Raw genomic sequence first — 18986 nt, forward strand, 5'->3', positions numbered from 1 at the left:
GTCACCTTTTTTTTTAACTATACGTTTAGAAAATGTAAAATGTGTGGTTTTTTATCAGAGTGTTATAGTCATTTTATGTCATTAATGCAACATAAAATATTAAAAATGTTTAAAATTATTAACAATCCCTCAGGCCATCGGATGTGTGTCAAAAGCTAGTGGGCTGCCTATATAGACAGCATTTTGAGCCTCGGAACAGCGACAAGATGGTGTCTACGTAGGCAGCTCAGTATGCTTTGAGACGCAGCCTTCGTTGCATCTGTCAATCAAATCATTCCTCACAGAACTAACTGAATTAAAAACAACTCTGTATTGATTTAGCGCGTATCTGAGGAAATTCACATTATCTCCGCGTGTTTTGGCTGAAGTAAAGTGTGACCAAAGGTTATCAGATTACATTTTAAATTAGATATCGATTGCGTTCAGATTTGTGAACTGAACCGAACTCTGAGGTAAAATGTTTTATTATCCAAACGTGCTAAAGCGTCACACTGGCTGCTTCTCTACTATCTGGTATGTATACTTCATTATAAACACGATTACGAATTTAATAAATAATAATAACAATACCAACATTCATTTATTGGCTGTTAACGTTAGTTTAGCAAGGTAACTTACCACGCTGAGGTAACGTTAGCGTTTAGAAACTTTTTAAAACTTTTTAGAAACTCGCTAACCTCACAAAATATATAACTTACTCAAACTTAACTCTGTAAAATATGTACAGTTCAACCTACAGAGACACAATAAGTTGAGTCAACAGGACGTTTATGAACAGAGGAATAACGTTATGTCAAAACATTGAATGAAGTTTTGTTTGTTGAAATTAAGAACAGTGGACTATGTCAAAACATTGAATAAAGTTTTGTTTGTTGGCGTTTGTTTGTTTGTTTGTTTTGTTTTCAGGCTGGCAGCCACTAAAGGCATCAGGATTTCCAGAAGAGAGTACCTCAAGGTCAACGTCATGCGCACTTGGTTAGAGAAATCTTTGTTTCTTCTTCAAAATATCACCATATCTATGAGGGTTGATAATGTATCATGCTCTTTCTTTCAGGTTATTTTGTCATATTTTTAAAATGTTAATCAGTACGTTGTGTTTGTGTCTATATTATAGTGAGGACATTGTGGATTACGTGATGGTCCAGGTTCCTCCAAGCCATCCTAGTCTTCCCCGGCCCCGTTTCTCTCTTTACCTGTCCTCTCAGCTTCAGTATGGCGTAGTCATCGTCTACCATCGCCAGTGTGCTCTTCTGCTGGGTGAGATAGTCCTCATCTACTGTAGAAGCATTGACTACTAGTGTAGATTGTACCGTTTTGCTTAACAAGCAACCAAAACTGTCCTACCAAAACTGATCAAAGCAACACACACCAACAGTATACTATCCCTTGAGAAAAAGAAGTACACGTTAGTATACTTTTGAAAGGTAGGGTACAACGGGTACAGTGGCACACCATAAGAAAAATGAAATCATAAAAGTGTTTTTTTTGTTTTGTTTAAAAATCTTATGAATGAATAATGTTTTTAATATTGTCTAAGTTAATAATTGTTCAAAACAATCACTTAAGCAAAGTTTGGACTATTTTCTGTTTATTTTGATAAATAAAAGAATTTATTTTTGTTCAATAAATATTCATTAAATTAGTTAATTAATAATTAATTAAAATAATGTTCATTATAAAAATACAGAAACAAAACTATTAAAATGTAAAGATTCGGAAAGCATTGAATGAGATCCCATAATAATTCAATATAGATTTACAGTAGTAACAATAAATATGATCTTTTATTATATGATATATGATTCATATCTTATTTTTAAATATGATGGTTTCATCATAAATATGATGATTATCTCTAAGCTGGACACCCAACTTAAAATATGATATTTACCATCTGAATCTAACCATGTCCAAGTCCACCAGTTATTTATTATCATGTTAATGTTTGTGCCTTTTGCCCCAACAGCATTTGACCCCAAATACCATACTTTTACATATTCTTCCGTTATTGAAAATCTGTTGCTTTAAGAACAAAACTGAAAAACATTAACAAGACATTTATCTCAAAATACAGCCAATCATTTTATGGATTCTCATTTGCTACATAAATTAAATATTAGATCAAATTAGCGCAAAATAAACTTTGCGTTACTGTCCGCAATCGTGTCAAGGATCAGACAAATTTGCATCATCAAAAGCGATTGTTAAAGGGGTCCTATTATGCAATTTTATGAAGTCTTAATTTTCTTTTTGTGGTGTACTAAAATATGTTTTCATGCTTCATGCATTATTTTTCCACATACTTTACATTATTACAGCACCTCTTTCCCCAGTTTGGCTCAAACATGCCGATTTCGATAAAGCCCCTCCTTCCAAAATACAAAATGTGCTGTGATTGGCTAGCTGGCCCAGTGTGTTGTGATTGGCAGAAAACAGTGTTTCTTTGACATAGCGACAACACTGTCTTTCTCTAATGCAGCTCGGCCAGGCCTCTTGCAAATTCCGTGGGCGGGGATTATTTAAATGAGTAACATTGTGACTTCATAAGATATGGAAAAATCGTGTTGTAGTCCAAAAGAGCTGCTGAATGTAATCAGTTCATCACATTTAATGGCATGTTATTTGCAGTTACATAAAAAGGTACGGTTTGTATTTTTTATAGATGCAGTTTAGCTGAATTATTTTTTGACCCACCCAAGTAAGACCTAAGTAAATTTGTATGTAAATTCATAATTACTTCTATTGGCTTTTGTCAATTTCACACAGCAATCCCGGTAAATTACCGTAAAATTGCCAGAACGACTTTACCGGTAAATTCAAAAATGTGCTGTTCACACAAGCAACAGCGTTCTGGCTTTTTACCGGTGACAGACCATTCACACATCAGTTCCAAAATACCGGTAAACTCTGTGATGATGTCATTAACCGGAAGTGACCTCTAAAGTTGTTAGCAAATCTCTTCATCCGCCCGGACGAGGATAAGCACTTTAGTTTCGGTATCACTTCAATTTGAAGACATTTGTAAACAGTGCTGAGTAAACGCGTCATCTGCGTCATAATTTTATGAATGACCCAGAGCCGTTGCTCTTTCAAACGGCTTCTGATTGGCCCAAATCACTTCTTACGTCAGCGCGTTCTGACCTCGTACGTGCAAAATAACGGTAATCTTCATTCCGCGTTCACACAGCGCATATACCGGTAATTTACTGGGAATGTTACAACTTCCCTTACTGGTAAATTTCCAGAACCAATTTAAACTTCAGTTTTAAACTTCAGTTCTTCAGCTTTTTAAAAGTGTACCTCAGCATGTTAAGAAACATAGTCATGAAAGTGTACTCTCTTTAAGTGGCCTTTTATTTCATATTTATTTTTGTGTCATTTTTAAAAATTATACTTTTAAGATTTGAAGTACGCCATAGGTGCACATTCAATACAATAAAGCACACTTCTTTTTCACAAAGGATGTGCAATACAGGACCAACAAAACAATACAAAACATACATGCAAGTACTTGATGTGACTCTTGTGGTCTCAGCTGGTCCAAATGAGTCTGAGATCTGTCTTTACGTGACCATATGTGGGAAGCCCATATGGTCAAATAGCACACAACATTATCTTATATTGATCAGCTGAATCAGCAGAATAGAGATTTGGCTGCTTCAGTTATTAAAATTTAAAACAGCTGCCAACACTGTTTGCCCTCATGAACAGATGAATGCTGTTGTGAGATCTTCTGTCTGTAGTATAACTATAAAACACTGCCATGTATTGAGAGCGTTTAGAGATTTGAATGGAACCGATAAGCAAGGGAACAATTCAAATAAGCTGAGATTGAAATCATTCATCAAAATGACACAGAGATTTCAGAGAATAGCAGACATGCATACGCAAAGATGTACAAAGATGCACTCGCTTAAATATGGAAGTGTCTCAAAGTGGACAACCTGAACAAACAGCTTAATCTATGGAGGTATTTAATTTATGAGCAGGAGAAAAGTAAATAGAATTAATTTGAATATCAAATGACCTTAAAGTGATGTATGGAAGATTATATTTTCCACTATCTAGACAAACTTCAGCTCCCTTATCAGTCAAACCCAAATCATTTATAAAAAATATAAGCTGCAAAAACAGGCAAGAAATCATCAGGGTTATGATATCAAAACAAGTGTATTTACAAATCATCGCCTATTTAATATTCTGTTAAGTATACCACCTTGATAAATAATAAATATGCCAGTACACATAGGTTACCTAATCATTACAGAGGACATCTAGATACAGTATAAAAGTCTTAAAGGTACAGTAGCAAAACCAGCTAGGTTTATTTTGAATTTATTTGTATTTGTTGTTCATTTATAGTAAAAAAAATTATTTGAATATTTTTTATTTTATTCAAGGATAAGAGAGGTAAATAGTTATTTAAAATAAAACTACTACTAAAGTAAAAACTAAATAAAAATGTTGGTGCAAGAAACCTTGAAACATTATAAATAGACATTTAAATTAAAACATTAAATGTTTTAAAGAATATAGTGAATGCATTTTCCTTTTGTAACAAATGAATGCAGGCATAGTATTCCATTACATTGTCCGGCAATGTGTTTTTATTATATTGAAATGGAGTGAATGGTTTTGATTTCCCCACAGAGGAGGTCCAGCAGACCATAGAGCGCTTGCTTCGCTCAAAGAGACACTTGAACATTGACATGCCGGACACTGACAGGTCAGATTCAGGGTTGTCACTGTCATGTTGTCTCACTAATGTAATTCATTCTGACACAGACGTCATATTATTCTTTATACACCCGTGACAGCTGTTTATATCACTACTGTTGCTGTTCTGGGATTGTGTTTCCCTCTAGGTTGGTGCTGAATGTCCCTGACTCTCTGTTCCAGCTAGAGGAGGCTGAATGGGCACTGGAACCGTTTTTTGGAGTGATGGGGATTGATTGTGATCTGCCTAGCTCTTCCTTGTCATCTCAGGTGATAAACTGAAGCATATACATACGGTTTGCACAAATTATTCTTTGGAGCTATATCTAGAGCAGTGGTTCTCAACTCCAGTCCTCGGGACCCGCTGCTCTGCACATTTTGTATGTCTCCCTTATTTAACACACCTGAACCAGATCATCAGCTCGTCAGGAGAGACTCCATGAACTGATTTGAGTGTGTCAGATAAGAGAGACATACAAAATGTGCAGAGCAGCGGGTCCCGAGGACTGGAGTTGAGAACCACTGATCTAGAGACCAGAATATCGTAGAGAATTGGATCCACTAGCAACATAAAAAAAAAACCATTCATTAAAGTGAATTTAACGCAAACACATCACATTAGTCTAATCTCGACCTTTTCTAGGCAGTTCAGCCAGTAATTTATTGTTTATTGTCACAGGAATTTATGGAGGCCTCACCTTCTGGTGGTCAGAAAGGAAAGGAAATGACATTTCCTAAAGGTGAGATTTTGAAATATCGCAAGAACTGATGTGGGTCAAAGAGTTTATCTTTATGGTTTTCACCTAATCTTTTCTTCTCTTTCCCTTTCAAGACCTCAATGCTTCTCCTGAATCAATCACCATCAAAGATGCAGAGCTGGTGCCTGTGCTCGGCACGGAGGTGATTTTCACTCTACATGCATCTCACTCCTCCATACTGGCAATAAAAAACACACAGAGATCTATATTTGAGTCTGTGTCCGCAGCCTTTGCTCAAACCAAATGCATGACGGCACTTCTGTACCATTTGCCCCCACAAAATTCATACGGCTCTTTGTGAAGTTTTAGATGAGATCATCTACCCACATGAGGCTTAGTCACGAATAACACCAGATGATATTATTCATTCCTTTTTATCTGCGTTTATTGTATCACACACTTCATATGCTGTTTCCCAATTTCATGTTTCTGATCATTTTCCAGTTTGGTGGAGCAGAGTTACCTGAAGCCACGGCTCATGAGATTGACATGCTCATGGAACAGCAAGATCTTTTCCATCTTGGTGGTGAGATTGATAGATACATGGATGCACTGAAAGATTGACACATATAAATACTAATCTCAATTAACATTTGTCATTATTAGCCACTCACAGGCCCACAGAGAATCATTGCCCACTAGAAATGCGTGGATCAGCTCTAACTTCACCCGAATCCATTTAAAAAAAAAAAATAACCCACCCGCAACCCACCCAAACTATGATTTTCTCTGATTTAGATATTCGCACCCGATCCGCACTTTATCGTCACATTACAATTACTCAAATTCTCAGTGTTAAAGGTGCTCTAAGTGATGTCACGCGTTTTTTAGGCTGAAACATTTTTTGTCACATACAGCAAACAACTCCTCACTATCCGCAAGCTGCCTGTCCCCTGAACACACTGTAAAGAAACGCAATCTCTGTAGACAGCCCAGGCTCCACAAACGGCAACAAAAACAAACTGGCCCAACCTGGACCACGAAACATAACAAACAGTGTTACAGCCAATAACCAACAAGAATGATTTGGGGGTGGGGGTTGGGGAGTTAGTGCGCGTGCACATGAAGAGGGGTGTGAGGAGTGGAGGAGAGAGAAGCATGAAGAGGGAAGTTAGCTAGAGGACAGATGTCCTAGACCAGTGTTCCCCAACCCTGCTCCTGAAGGACCCCCAACACTGCACGTTTTCTTTGTCTCCCTAATCAAACACACCTGATTCAACTCATCAGCTCATTAACCCATGTGATAATGAGCTGATGAATTGAATCAGGTGTGTTTGATTAGGGAGACAAAGAAAACATGCAGTGTTGGGGGTCCTTCAGGAGCAGGGTTGGAGAACACTGTTCTAGACAACGACTAACGTTAGAATTATATTCTCTTGGATTTTGATATGGCCGACACACGACCAAAGAGACGACGTTCCGATGAACAAATAGCAAAGAAGAGGGAAAAGGAGAAGGAACGCGCGAATTTCTGAATTTACATCGGAAAAGCCTTCGAAAGATGGCAAAACTCTGCCGGCAGAAGGGCTTCCAATCCGACATTCAGGTGGCTCTGTTTTTGCTGGACAGGTGGGTAAATCCAGTCTGGCATTCATGACTGTTTCAGGAAGCACGGATGGGAGGGGGAGGGGACGGGATGAGGAGGAGGGAGGGTCGAGCTAGCCTCCGTTTTGTTTGACAATACTTCGAACGTCAACAAGAAGTGACATCACCCAACGTCGCTTAGAGCACCTTTAAACGTGATGATATGGTATTCTATTACACTGAAGTAGGCTACTTTTAAATGAACTTTGTTTAAAGTAAAAGTTCTTCTTTGGCAAAATTACATTTCCTTAATAGCCTAAACACCGGCTTTACTCCCTTCAAATATAAATTTTCACTGTTTCCGTCACTGAAACTTCCTAGAACACACACACGCAAGAAAATAAATATGTTCAGCCCAAGCAAAGGTTGGAACCTTTTGCAGTAGCGAACCGTGACTCTTGAACCTTTGCCCTCTCACCCCCTTCCCTTATTGGGTAAAGAGTAAACTGAGCCTAAAATTAGCCTAGCTTACCGTGTCCTCTTCTATATAATACTGCATAAGTTACCTTTGACAAGAAATGTAACAAGCAATCAGCACAGTGAGTTTGAGAGTTATCACAGCAAAATGTCAGAAATCCTCATTATCCTCAAATCCTCATTACAAATAATTGCATCACCACATAATCACAATCAGCGGAATGTGTTGACAACTGGCCGGGTTGAAAAACGTATGACACACAAAAGTAATAACATTTTATGTAAGCTGACACAATGACAGCACCAAGATCAAAGCAAATTAGCGACAGATACTTCTGCATCATAGACCGTGAACAGCGATCCTGGCATTTTCAGAGCACCTGATTAAATTAATTACAGCAAATGTGCATAATGGTCACTGAGTTGGTAAATTTACACATTGACCAATAATTCTGCAAAATGACTGTTTTCTCAAATAAAGCTTAACGTATATAAAACAGTGGCAGCGACGGCCAGAATAAAATCTGTTGGCACGTGACCTATTACATTTTAAATAACTTACCCAAACAGCAAACAATTCAAGCAGTAAAGCTTTAGCTTGTTGGTTGATGCTGTCATCCAGAGGTATCTCGTATAATTCCTGGGTTTGAAATGTTTTCAAAAGCTTTGGCTTTCTGCACCAAATTAAAGGGATAGTTCACTTTGAAATTAATTTTTGGTATGTTTTAGCTTACCTCAAGGGCATCCAAGATGTAGGTGTCTTTTTTTCCGCAGTAGTTTCAATTTTGATATTTTTAGGTCAAACCGTTCTTGTCTGTCAGTCATATAATGCAGGTCGATGGTCACTGTCTCAAACAGCATGCACAGAGTCCAAATTAAAACAATTCCCCGTCGTCCAAATTAAACAATTCCCCCTCGTAAGTACACATTGATGGCCTAAGACACGAAACGAGCGGTTTGTGTGAGAAAACGAACAGTATTTATATCGTTTTTACCTCTTATACACAGCCATGTCCAAGTGATCTGATCTGACATGTACGCAGACTGGTGCATAGATATATACACACTAGATGTCGCCTTGTCTACGGCAGTTCATTGGAACGAATGTCTTTAAGGCGACATCTAGTGTATATATCTATGCACCAGTCTGCGTACACGTCAGATCAGATCACTTGGACGTTTCGTGTCTTAGGCCATCAATGTGTACTTACGATGGGGAATTGTTTAATTTGGACGACAGACAAGAACGGTTTGACCTAAAAATATCAAAATTGAAACTACTGCGGAAAAAAAGACACCTACATCTTGGATGCCCTTGAGGTAAGCTAAAACATACCAAAAATTAATTTCGAAGTGAACTATCCCTTTAAGCTCTGCTGTCTGTCTTTCTTTTGGCAATTAATTACAGCTTTTCTTTAAAAGTTAATCTTAAAAACAGAGTGGATAATAAATTAGAAACAATGTCCTCCTCACTAACATTACTTGCGTTTCCCATAGCGAATACCGCTAGCTATTTTATCAGCGTCCCCCCCCCCCCCCCCCCACAGCAGGTGGAACTTTATGGAAGGCATTTTCTGCCAAATTTAAATAAATAAATTAAATGATTAAAATTAAAATTAAAACCAGATTAACGATTTCATTACAGAAAACTGTATGCAAAAAATGTGACAAAATTGAGAATGAAATTAAATTATTTCATTTTCACAGCATTATCCCTGTCAAATTGAAAAATAAAATGCAATTGGTGATTTCACATTTCATTTTCACTACAGTCTCGAGGCAAGACTGCCAATATTAAAATGAAAAGCCAAACGTGAAAAAGAAACTACAAATACAGTTTTTACAATGCTCTTTAGTAACGCTCACGCAATAATAGTGACACAATTCAAATACAAATATAAATTTTCGTTTTCATTTTAATTCCTCTTTTATTTCACTTCGGGTTTTATTTCACTTTCATTTTCGTTTTCATTTTCAAAGACAACCTGCATGCAAATTCTATGTTAATGAGTGGGTGTGGCTTATTCTAGTAACGGCGCTGAGACACGCCTTCTGTAAAGCGAAGTCGTGGACGTCCCGTGTGCATGAGTTGAATGTGTGAAACGAAATTATTTAAATGTGATTATATTGTAATCGAGACGACGAGATATGGCGAAATCTGTTAGTGAGCTTTTGCGGGAAGCTGCCGCAGCATTAGAACATGGAAACAACCAGCCTGACCATGTTAGTTATGATGTTAGACTCAGACTAGACCATAATCGACGATGAGGTTCATTCATGTATTAGGCTGTTTTGGAAATTCAACTATTTGGGTGTACAAAGGTCTTAGTAACACAATTTCTACAACAATTATAGCCAGACATTAATACCCGCTAGCTTTAACCGAGAACCTCGGCCAATGTTTCATATTCGCGTCGTGCCTAACAACGCCCTTCAGCCGTGACTTATTCAGATAAGTCAGATATCAGATATCATTTGGGGGTGGGGGTTGGGGGGTTAGTGTGCATGCACATGAAGGGGGGTGTGGGGAGTGGAGGAGGAGGGAGGGTCGAGCTAGCCTCCGTTTTGTTTGACAATACTTTGAACGTCAACAAGAAGTGACGTCACCCAACATCGCTTAAAGCACCTTTAAGTTATTAAGCAATATTTTTTTCTTTTGTGTTTTATATAATGAGCACTACGAGGTGCTCTAGGCATATGTTTTTTTATTACTTGGCCCACTTGACCCTCGGATCATACGCAGCATCCATCGCGATCCGCGCATACTTACTGCCCACTGAAGTCTGCAGAACGCTTTGAACTAACTAACTGTGGTACTGACGAACTAACACGTCACCTGTACATTTGTTTATTACATATTACACATTTTACCTTCAGCATCCATTGCAATATTGGGAAATATATATATATGTGAAAATATATTACCAATATAAATTGCAACTAATGTTTATGTAACATTTTACTTATTTCTTATCTTTTTTTATCTAAATATATTCCTAACCCAAAATATACTATTTTCTTGCTCCTTGGTGTACATTTTGTAATATATTTAGGCATTTGGAAGTTTAAATGAAATATATTTTGAATTTAAAATACATATTTTTTAAAGCAAGTTAAGTTATAACATATATTTAGCATATTAACTATCATTCAAAAGTTTGGGGTCTGTAAGATTTTGCTTTTGAAAGAAATTTGATCAAAAACACAGTAAACCAATAATATTGTGAAATATTATTACATTTTAAAATAACTGTTTTCTAGGGAGCCCCTAAAGGGACCTTTGCAAAGATAAAAATATACAGGCTTTCGCGTGCTCACGAGAAACACGATAGTTTTCTTGTGCGCACGTGAAAGTTTCTCGTGAGCACAGAAAGTCTGTATAATTTTATGTTTGCAAAGGTCCCTTTAGGGGCTCCGTAGTTTTCCATTTTAATATATTTTAAATTGTAATATATTCCTGTGATGCAAAGCTGAATCAGCAGCCATTACTCAAGTTGTGCTGCTTAATATTTTTGTGGAGATTTACTTTTGATTAATTGAATGCATCCTTGCTGAATAAAAGTAATAATTTCTTTAAAAAGAAAATCCTTTTGACCCAAAAGATTTGAATGGTAGTGTATTAGAAATATATTGGTTCTGCAGATTTACCCTAAAACTCAGCACAGAAAATGTCAAAAAGATACGGTCTGTGCCCATTCGTAACCCGATTACTTAGTTGACAGTAATTGCCAGCAACAAACACGTTTTTATAAAAATATGAGTCTAAAAGTCACATGTTTTCCTCTATGCTCCTTCAGATGAGGAAGATAAGGAGAGAGAGAGGGTGACAGAAGGGGAGAAATCGGGATATATGGATCCTGCTATGGTCTCTATAGAACAGTGAGTACCATAAAGATGAGATGAAGGACATAAAGATGAAATGAATGAAGGAAATACTGCTGTTGATTCAAATTTGGTTCGTCACACTGCACCCAATTCTGATTTTGTTTGTCTTTAGGACTGACTGTCTGCACTGAAATTAAGCAAGACCTGCTTGTTCAGCAAATGTAGTCAATATTTTTAAGCTTCAGCACAATGGCAAGAGTTTTTACAACAACTGAGAGTGTCATTGTGGAAATGACAACATAAGCTTGGAGGCATTACTGTAGTTTACAGATGAATGCACAAGTTGTGTCTGAAACCATGCACTTATTCACTTATTAAAATCATCGATTTGAAACCACATGTGAATGTGGTTTTCCTTGTGCTTCATCAAATATATATTAACATGTGTTTCATGTTTGTCTTTCACCAAAAATTAGTTCTTCGCTGCCTGTCTGAACAAAGCTGTTGGGTTTTTTCTATATAAACATCAGTTTAGACAGACAATGATAGTTGTTGGGCCAAATGTCCTTGACATAGATAAAAAAAAAAAAAATAAAGAATCCCTTGACTGCACAGTTTAATGGAGCCCATAATGTTTGTCTGAACTGGCCACTGGAGTTGAATGGCGTTCTCCTTGTGTTGAACCATGACTGAATGTATGTTTGCAGACTGAAGAACAGTGAGTGCATCGTGGATGAGAGGAATGGGCGTCTTACGGAGGTCACCTTAGATCGGGTCGCACTGGAGATGACCCCTCCCCCCATCACCATGCCACCAACCACTGAGGCCAGTGAGAGAGACGTCGAGATGGAGCGCTCCAGTGAGGTTTGTGTGTGAAGCCATGTCCACATTACCTTGCCCATTATGCTCTGGGGTTACATAATCCATATGTGTTCTGAAGCGTGAACGACTTTGTAGCAAAGACAGTTACATAGTCCACAACAATGTGTTTAAAAACCTCTCACTCTTCCATTTTTCCTCTGGTTTTGTCCCTCTTTTTCAGAAACTCTTAGTTGTGCATCCAAAGAGGCGAGGTCGCAACCGGCAACTGATCTTCGCCGACCAAAACACACAGATTACCCAGGATGCAATGCGACAACAAATCAGCAACCCTCTGATTGAAACCCAATCTCTGGTGGGAACTTTGTGAAAGATAACTAATCTAATCAGTAGTGCTAGAAATCTTTAGGCAAGTCAGGATTTAATTTGATGGAGTTTGAGGAAGCCGTGGTGTAATTACAGGAACGATTCTTGATGCATCTCAATTTTTCAGTAACAGCATATGAGTGCAAATCTTTAAAGAGTTAAAGTGGCTCTCTGGCTTCCTTATAGAAGCCATACTAAAACTTGTTCTTACTGCAAATAGAAATTATATTTTGGCAACCTTTGGTAATGTTTTTTATAAAATTGTCTGAAAACAGTATAAAGGATATTTTATGTCTATTTTGATGCCTGTGGTTTGACTCTATTGAACTTTAAAGAAATATAGAATCAGATAAATAATAATATAAAATAGCATAAATATTTATGTTTTCCTAACCCTAATTTAGTAAATTCCAAAATAATTTCAAATACACTAAATTAAACACAGTTTAAAATATTAATGATTTAAAAATATTTCAAAAGTTAGAAATTTTTCTAAAATTATTTCAGAAAGTCTCTTATGCTCACCAATGTTGCATTTATTTGAACAAAAAACTGTGAAAACAGTAATATAGTGAAATAACTGTTTTCTATTTTAATATATTTCAAAATGTAATTTATTCCTTTGATGACATTACTCCAGTCTTCAGTCACATGATCCTTCAGAAATCATTCTAATATGCTGATATGATCAATGTTAAAAACAGATGTGCTGCTTAATATTGGTCTTAATAATGGCTTAATGCCTTAATAATGCATCCTTGCTGAATAAAACTATATATAAAAAAAAAAATTATCTTACTGACCCCAGAATTTTAAACGGTAGTGAATGTAATATTTGAATCATATTTACATCTTTTGAAAAAAATTGCATCTATGTTTGCAGTGCATCTACTTAGGTGGTGAATCTATTTTTTTCCCCCAACCCTGTTAATCATAAATGATTTGCTAATGTGATTCTCTTTTTGTCCATCTGTCTCCATTTGTCTTTTCTTTTTTCCTTAGTCTGATGCACTCCTAAGTATTTCTGCCTCTCGGAAGGCATCAGCCTCAGTTCTGCTCAGCACACCGTGTAACAGTACGTTATAACACCAGCACCTCTCATAAATTATATGCTTGCTCATAAATAAACTTGTCTTAATATCATCATGCATAAAGTCATCAACAGCTCTAGAAAACACTTCTTTTTTTTTTTTCAACACTTATACAGCACAAATACTTCTCAACTAAACAGAGAAACTACTGCATCAGCTCCTTTATCTCACACTGGACAGTTTAATAGATCTTAATAATGAAACCATTGGACCATCAAAAGGATCAGCAGTTTTATCAGGAGTCAGGAAGCACCTTAAGGCCCGATCACATCAAGGACGATAAGTGTAACGATAAAGATATAGTTCAAAGTAAATATATCTAACTGTCTAGTCCACACCACAACTATACTCATAACGGCACAGAGAAACGACATCGCAAAAATTTCAGAATTTTTTTCAGCTGATGAGCGATAAAAACATTGACAGCCAATCAGAATCCATCATGTTTTAAAAAGCTGGAGTATTTAAAGCGGCGGACGACATAACCGCAGCGCATGCCTAGAATAAACAGAACGATATGTGACCCTGGAACACAAAATCAGTCACTTGGGTCCATTTTTTTTTTATTTTGAGTTATACACCACCTGAAAGCTGAATAAATAAGCTTAGGATATGACAATATTTGGCCGAGATACAACTATTTGAACATCTGGAACTTGAGGGTGCAAAAAAATCGAAACATTGAGAAAATCGCCTTTAAAGTTGTCCATTTATGTTCGCGATTGTGCTGTTTTCACTCACAAAAATAAATGTTTTATATATTTACGGTAGGAAATTTACAAAATATCTTCATGGAACATGATCTTTACTTAATATCCCAATGATTTTTGGCATAAAAGAAAAATCTATAATTTTGACCCATACTTTTGGTATGCCACAAATTTACCCGTGCGACTTGTGAGTGGTTTTGTGATCCAGGGTCACATATTGTGAGTTGATGTGGACACTCATACACTCCACTCTTATAACGATTGACCTTGCATTGCAGTGCTCATCCACCCTGATCTCCAGAAGCTATGGAAATCCTCCAGCGTTTCTTCCACCCTCCCCCTTCCCTCCAGGAAACGGCGGGCGCAGGAGCAGGGTGAGCAGTTGGACATGGAGAGAGTAAGAGGAACGGAGAGGAGTCGGGAGTCTAGCAGAGAGGTGAAGAAGTCATAGGTTGCTTATCTGGTCATGTCAGAGTCAGAGACTTGATTTATTAATCTTTCAGAGTTCAAGGTTATTTTCAGGCACACACATTTTATAAGCATGTTCACTATTGATGTGTAAAGGGTTAGTTCAAACAAAAATGAGAATATCATTATCTTTTCCTCGTTTGATAAATGAAAATGTATGACAGAACGATAATTAAAATAAAATGCCACTTAAGTGTACTAAAAGACAGAACACTTTCATGACTGTTTAACACACTGAAGTACACTTTTAAAAAGAGCACTTTGTAATATTGTCTAATTAAAAGTTTCACTTTAAAATATATTTTAAAACATTGTTTTAATAATCTTTTGTCGCGCTTTGAAGAAGTTCACTGAGAGCACATGTAAAGTACTTGATTTGTTATAATATTAACTGTGAAATTCAATATTACATTTAAAGTTCATATATTTGAAATGTACTGAATTGCAACATCATCATAACAAATGTGTAATTACAAATGTATTTAAATGCATGACATACAAGTTTCCATAGTTTACCAAAAATGCTTCTCAGTACATTCGGCAGTGCACTTTAACCATATTTCAAAGTAGAAATATTGATAAAATTACATAAGATAACATTACGTAAGTCCTACTTGTGTGGGTAACAACATCTGAGGTTCAGCTAACTGCATTTCATTTAAGTGTCTGAAAACATTACATTCAGTCCGCACTTAAGAATACTTTTTTAAAGTACATTAATTCCGTAATAAATGCTGTATTTAAAAGTATGCTTAAGTGTACTTTTTCACAAGATTGTCTCTAACTCGCTTTCCCTTCTGTGTTTTGTGAATGTTTAGGTGGTCAGGGAGTCTGGTGAGGCGGCTCTGCTTCTGTCTGAACTCTCAGGTGACAAACATAATAAAATCAATGCAATTTCAGTGTGATGTATAAGACAGTGTCCAAGCACTTTTAGCCTTATGCTCAAAATGTCAATCAAACTACAGTCAGGTATCAAATATCCCCACAAGGAAAGTAAAATATGATTTATTTATTTTTTTCATGAAGAAAACAGCTTATAAATCAGACTAAATTATGTTTGTTTGTTTATTGAAAATGTAAAATGCAGAGAGTTTTCTGTGTTGGTTGTGTTTAGGGATAGGGTTAGGGTTGGTGGAGAGAATATACAGTTTATACAGTATAAAAATCCTTGTCTATGGACAGACATTAAAATCCAGAATGTGTGTGTGTGTGTTTGTCCAGCTGGTTCTGACGTGCTGCTGGATGTGTCTAAAGGAGACAAGTCTCAGAGTGACCACATCACTCCCACCAACAGATGGTGAGAAATTGCTAAAGGAAAAATAAAATGCATCAAAATAGACACAGTTAATAAACACTAAATGTCAGAACATGCATCATATTCAGGACTGCAGTTGTACGTCATGCGGTCTTATGGCACATGCACACATTGTAAAAAGAACTGTTGGTGCATGGCATCCTGTGAAATAAACAATATGTGTGTAGGTCTCCTATAGAAGAGGCTCCTGTGTCCATGGAGGTGATATTAGAGGAACATGTTGAACTGCCACAGGGAGAGACGGAGCCCGGGATGAGTGACATCACCACCGCTGACCTGCTCAGGTTCGAAGAGGCACTTTAGTAGCTGAACATGTCTTTGTGTGTGTATCATCAGATTTTTTCAGTCGTTCTTTCTGTCATCAGACTGATCATTGGCTTCATCAAGCGCTTTGAGAAGGTCTCCTTCCACTCACTGCTGCCTCCAGAGGCCGAGCGCAGCACTACAGCTCATCTGTTCTACAAAATACTGGGTAAGACATGAGACATCCTGTTGGTGTTTGCTTTTTACTGTCTCTCAGTATGTATGTGACATGTGATCTGTTTGTTCTACAGAAGTGCTCGGTGCTCTGAAGTTAAGTGTGTGTCAGACTGAACCGTTTGGAGTCATCACCATTACCATGAACCGTTGAACACATACACCATGTGCAAACATACATGCTCTCAAGAAAGCTGTTAGATTGGTTTAACAGAGCAGAAATATATTAAGCCAGTTCAGAGGCTAGTTTTTGTATTCATAACAGGGCAGTACAGAAAACCTTGTACATAATATTTGAGGATTATGAATAATTGGTTTCTGCAATTATTATTTTAATGTAAATAATCTCGCATAGCAGTTGCGTGGTCTTAGAGCGATGAAGAGTGTTCTTTTTAAATGTAGTTTATATTGTAATATTTTTCACGAATTTTTATGATGTTTTAAACTTTATGAAGTTTGATGTTTTAATTTGTATGTATATGAACTTGTTATAACTTTTAATCTTTTTAATCACTTAAGAAATGGTTTGTAATAGGCTTCTGAAGTTTTTAGCTGTTCTCAAGTTATGGAAGATATGTTGAATGATTTTTATAGAATTTGTCTCAATGCTAATTTCAATATAATAAATTTATATTTAAAAAAGTGACAAAAGTTATTTTTGAATATTTGCTGTTAAAAAAAAATATAAGCATTTGTTGTCAGCTGTCAAATTATGCTCTACATTGATTTATCTATCACACGACATACAAATTATTGTTCTTACAGACCTATTAATATAGTCAAGTCACCTTTATATATAGATATAATATATATATATATATATAATAATAATAAGTAGTCCAGGCCTACCTTGTGTGCACTTAGTGTACTTAGTTTTAAAGCCCATGTGATTTAAACAACTTCACCATACCGAAAGTCAAAGAAATTTCATCACACTGAAAGGTGCTCTAAGTGATGTTGGGGAACGTCACTTCTTGTTGACGTTTAAAGTATTGTCAAACAAAATGGAGGCTAGCTAGACCCTCCCTCCTCCTCATCCGCGCACTAACCCCCCAAACCCCACCCCCAAATCCTTCTTGTCGGTTATTGGCTGGAACATATTGTTATGTTTCGTGGTCCAGGTTGGGCCAGTTTGTTTTTCTTGCTGTTTGTGGAGCCTGGGGTGTCTACAGAGACCGAGTTTTTTTTACAGTGTGTTCAGGGGACAGGCCGCTAGCGGATAGTGAGGGGATGTTTGCTGTATGTGACAAAAAATGTTTTGGCCTAAAAAACGCGTGACATCACTTAGAGCATCTTGAAGTAGCAACAGATCTTTTCTTTCGGATTTTAACATGATTCTATCCAACTGTTGTTGACTGGATGAAGATTTAAATGCGAAAACTTTGGAAGATTAAAACTTTGGTTAATTTTTTTTCTTTTTTAAATACATATGGTTGAATAACACGCATTTACAAAATAGGTTAAATTTCCATTACATTTAAAGTGTTGGGGAAGTGAAATTCAATTACCCCTTAGTCCACAGGGGGCAGTGCAGGACCAGTGTATCCATCAACCCTCCCAGCAGAAATCCCTTTGTTGACAGTGATCTCATACAGTTCATGATCTCATGCCTGCCTGACCTCACACTGTTAAACTAGAGTCATGAAGCAGTTCTCACAAATGTAACACCAGCCAGAAACAACGACAGACAGAAAACCAGCGGCCCACTGGGCACAATAAAACCCATGCCAACCTTTCTGTTGCGCTGATTATGAAATGCGTAGATTGACGTATGCAGAACAGACATATATGGTAAAGCAGTAGTTAGCATACAGATGAAGAGTCACGGAAAAACTATGAACGGTAAACAACGACTTCACACTGTCCTCAGGCAACCGCTATCCCACCCCATAGCACAGATGCTCTGAATTTCAAAAGGGCTGAGGGGAAATATTTCATATCTGGCCCTCTCATGCTCAAGGGAACTCCAATCAGATGTTTACATTAATAAGTGACTATATAGACATTAAGAATATGACATCACAAGTAAGAACATAATCATAATGTGCGTAAAAGGGTGTAAAATTCTCATTGACTAGACAATGAAGTTAAATTTAGGGCAGTATATACTATTGTAGCACTTAGTGAGCACAGTATACTGGAATAATTGATTATCCTGATCAGCTTGTAGGCATATTACTGGGGGGAAAAAGGACAGAAGTTCATAGGCCAGGCTGAAGGATCCTGCATTACTGCGATACGTGCCACACGATCATGAACATGCAGAGTTATGAGGTGACATGTTTTCTCAAGGCATTAAAATGTGGCACTTTGCTGTAAGGACACGGTAAATCGCTCAGCTCTAGTAATCACCTGTCAGACAGGAATTCAAAACTGCACTGCATGCTTAGAATGTAGTTGTGTTATAGGATCACTTATGTTATGTTAATTACTTTTTCAA

General features: G+C 36.9%; 1 protein-coding gene across 1 annotated transcript; it reads left to right on the top strand.

Annotated features, from left to right (window-relative positions):
* Positions 1–230: 230 nt before the first annotated feature.
* On the top strand, positions 231–17140 carry rec8b (REC8 meiotic recombination protein b). The gene is made up of 18 exons (XM_082185007.1): positions 231–513; positions 907–975; positions 1115–1257; positions 4651–4726; positions 4866–4986; positions 5396–5456; positions 5549–5616; positions 5919–6000; positions 11273–11354; positions 12008–12164; positions 12343–12474; positions 13488–13560; positions 14565–14722; positions 15573–15621; positions 15976–16051; positions 16237–16353; positions 16435–16541; positions 16624–17140. Exons 1-18 carry the CDS (start codon positions 458–460, stop codon positions 16698–16700), a joined length of 1704 nt encoding a protein of 567 aa, XP_082041133.1. The 5' UTR covers positions 231–457; the 3' UTR covers positions 16701–17140.
* Positions 17141–18986: the final 1846 nt, after the last annotated feature.

Source organism: Leuciscus leuciscus, assembly GCF_965113295.1.
Source record: "Leuciscus leuciscus genome assembly, chromosome: 11".
Taxonomy (NCBI): domain Eukaryota; kingdom Metazoa; phylum Chordata; class Actinopteri; order Cypriniformes; family Leuciscidae; genus Leuciscus; species Leuciscus leuciscus.

Coding starts and splice junctions, on each gene's coding strand:
- rec8b (XM_082185007.1), top strand. CDS start 458: ATGTTTTATTATCCAAACGTGCTAAAGCGTCACACTGGCTGCTTCTCT. Junction 12,165..12,342: donor AGATGGAGCGCTCCAGTGAG/GTTTGTGTGTGA, acceptor CCTCTTTTTCAG/AAACTCTTAGTTGTGCATCC. Junction 14,723..15,572: donor GTCGGGAGTCTAGCAGAGAG/GTGAAGAAGTCA, acceptor GTGAATGTTTAG/GTGGTCAGGGAGTCTGGTGA.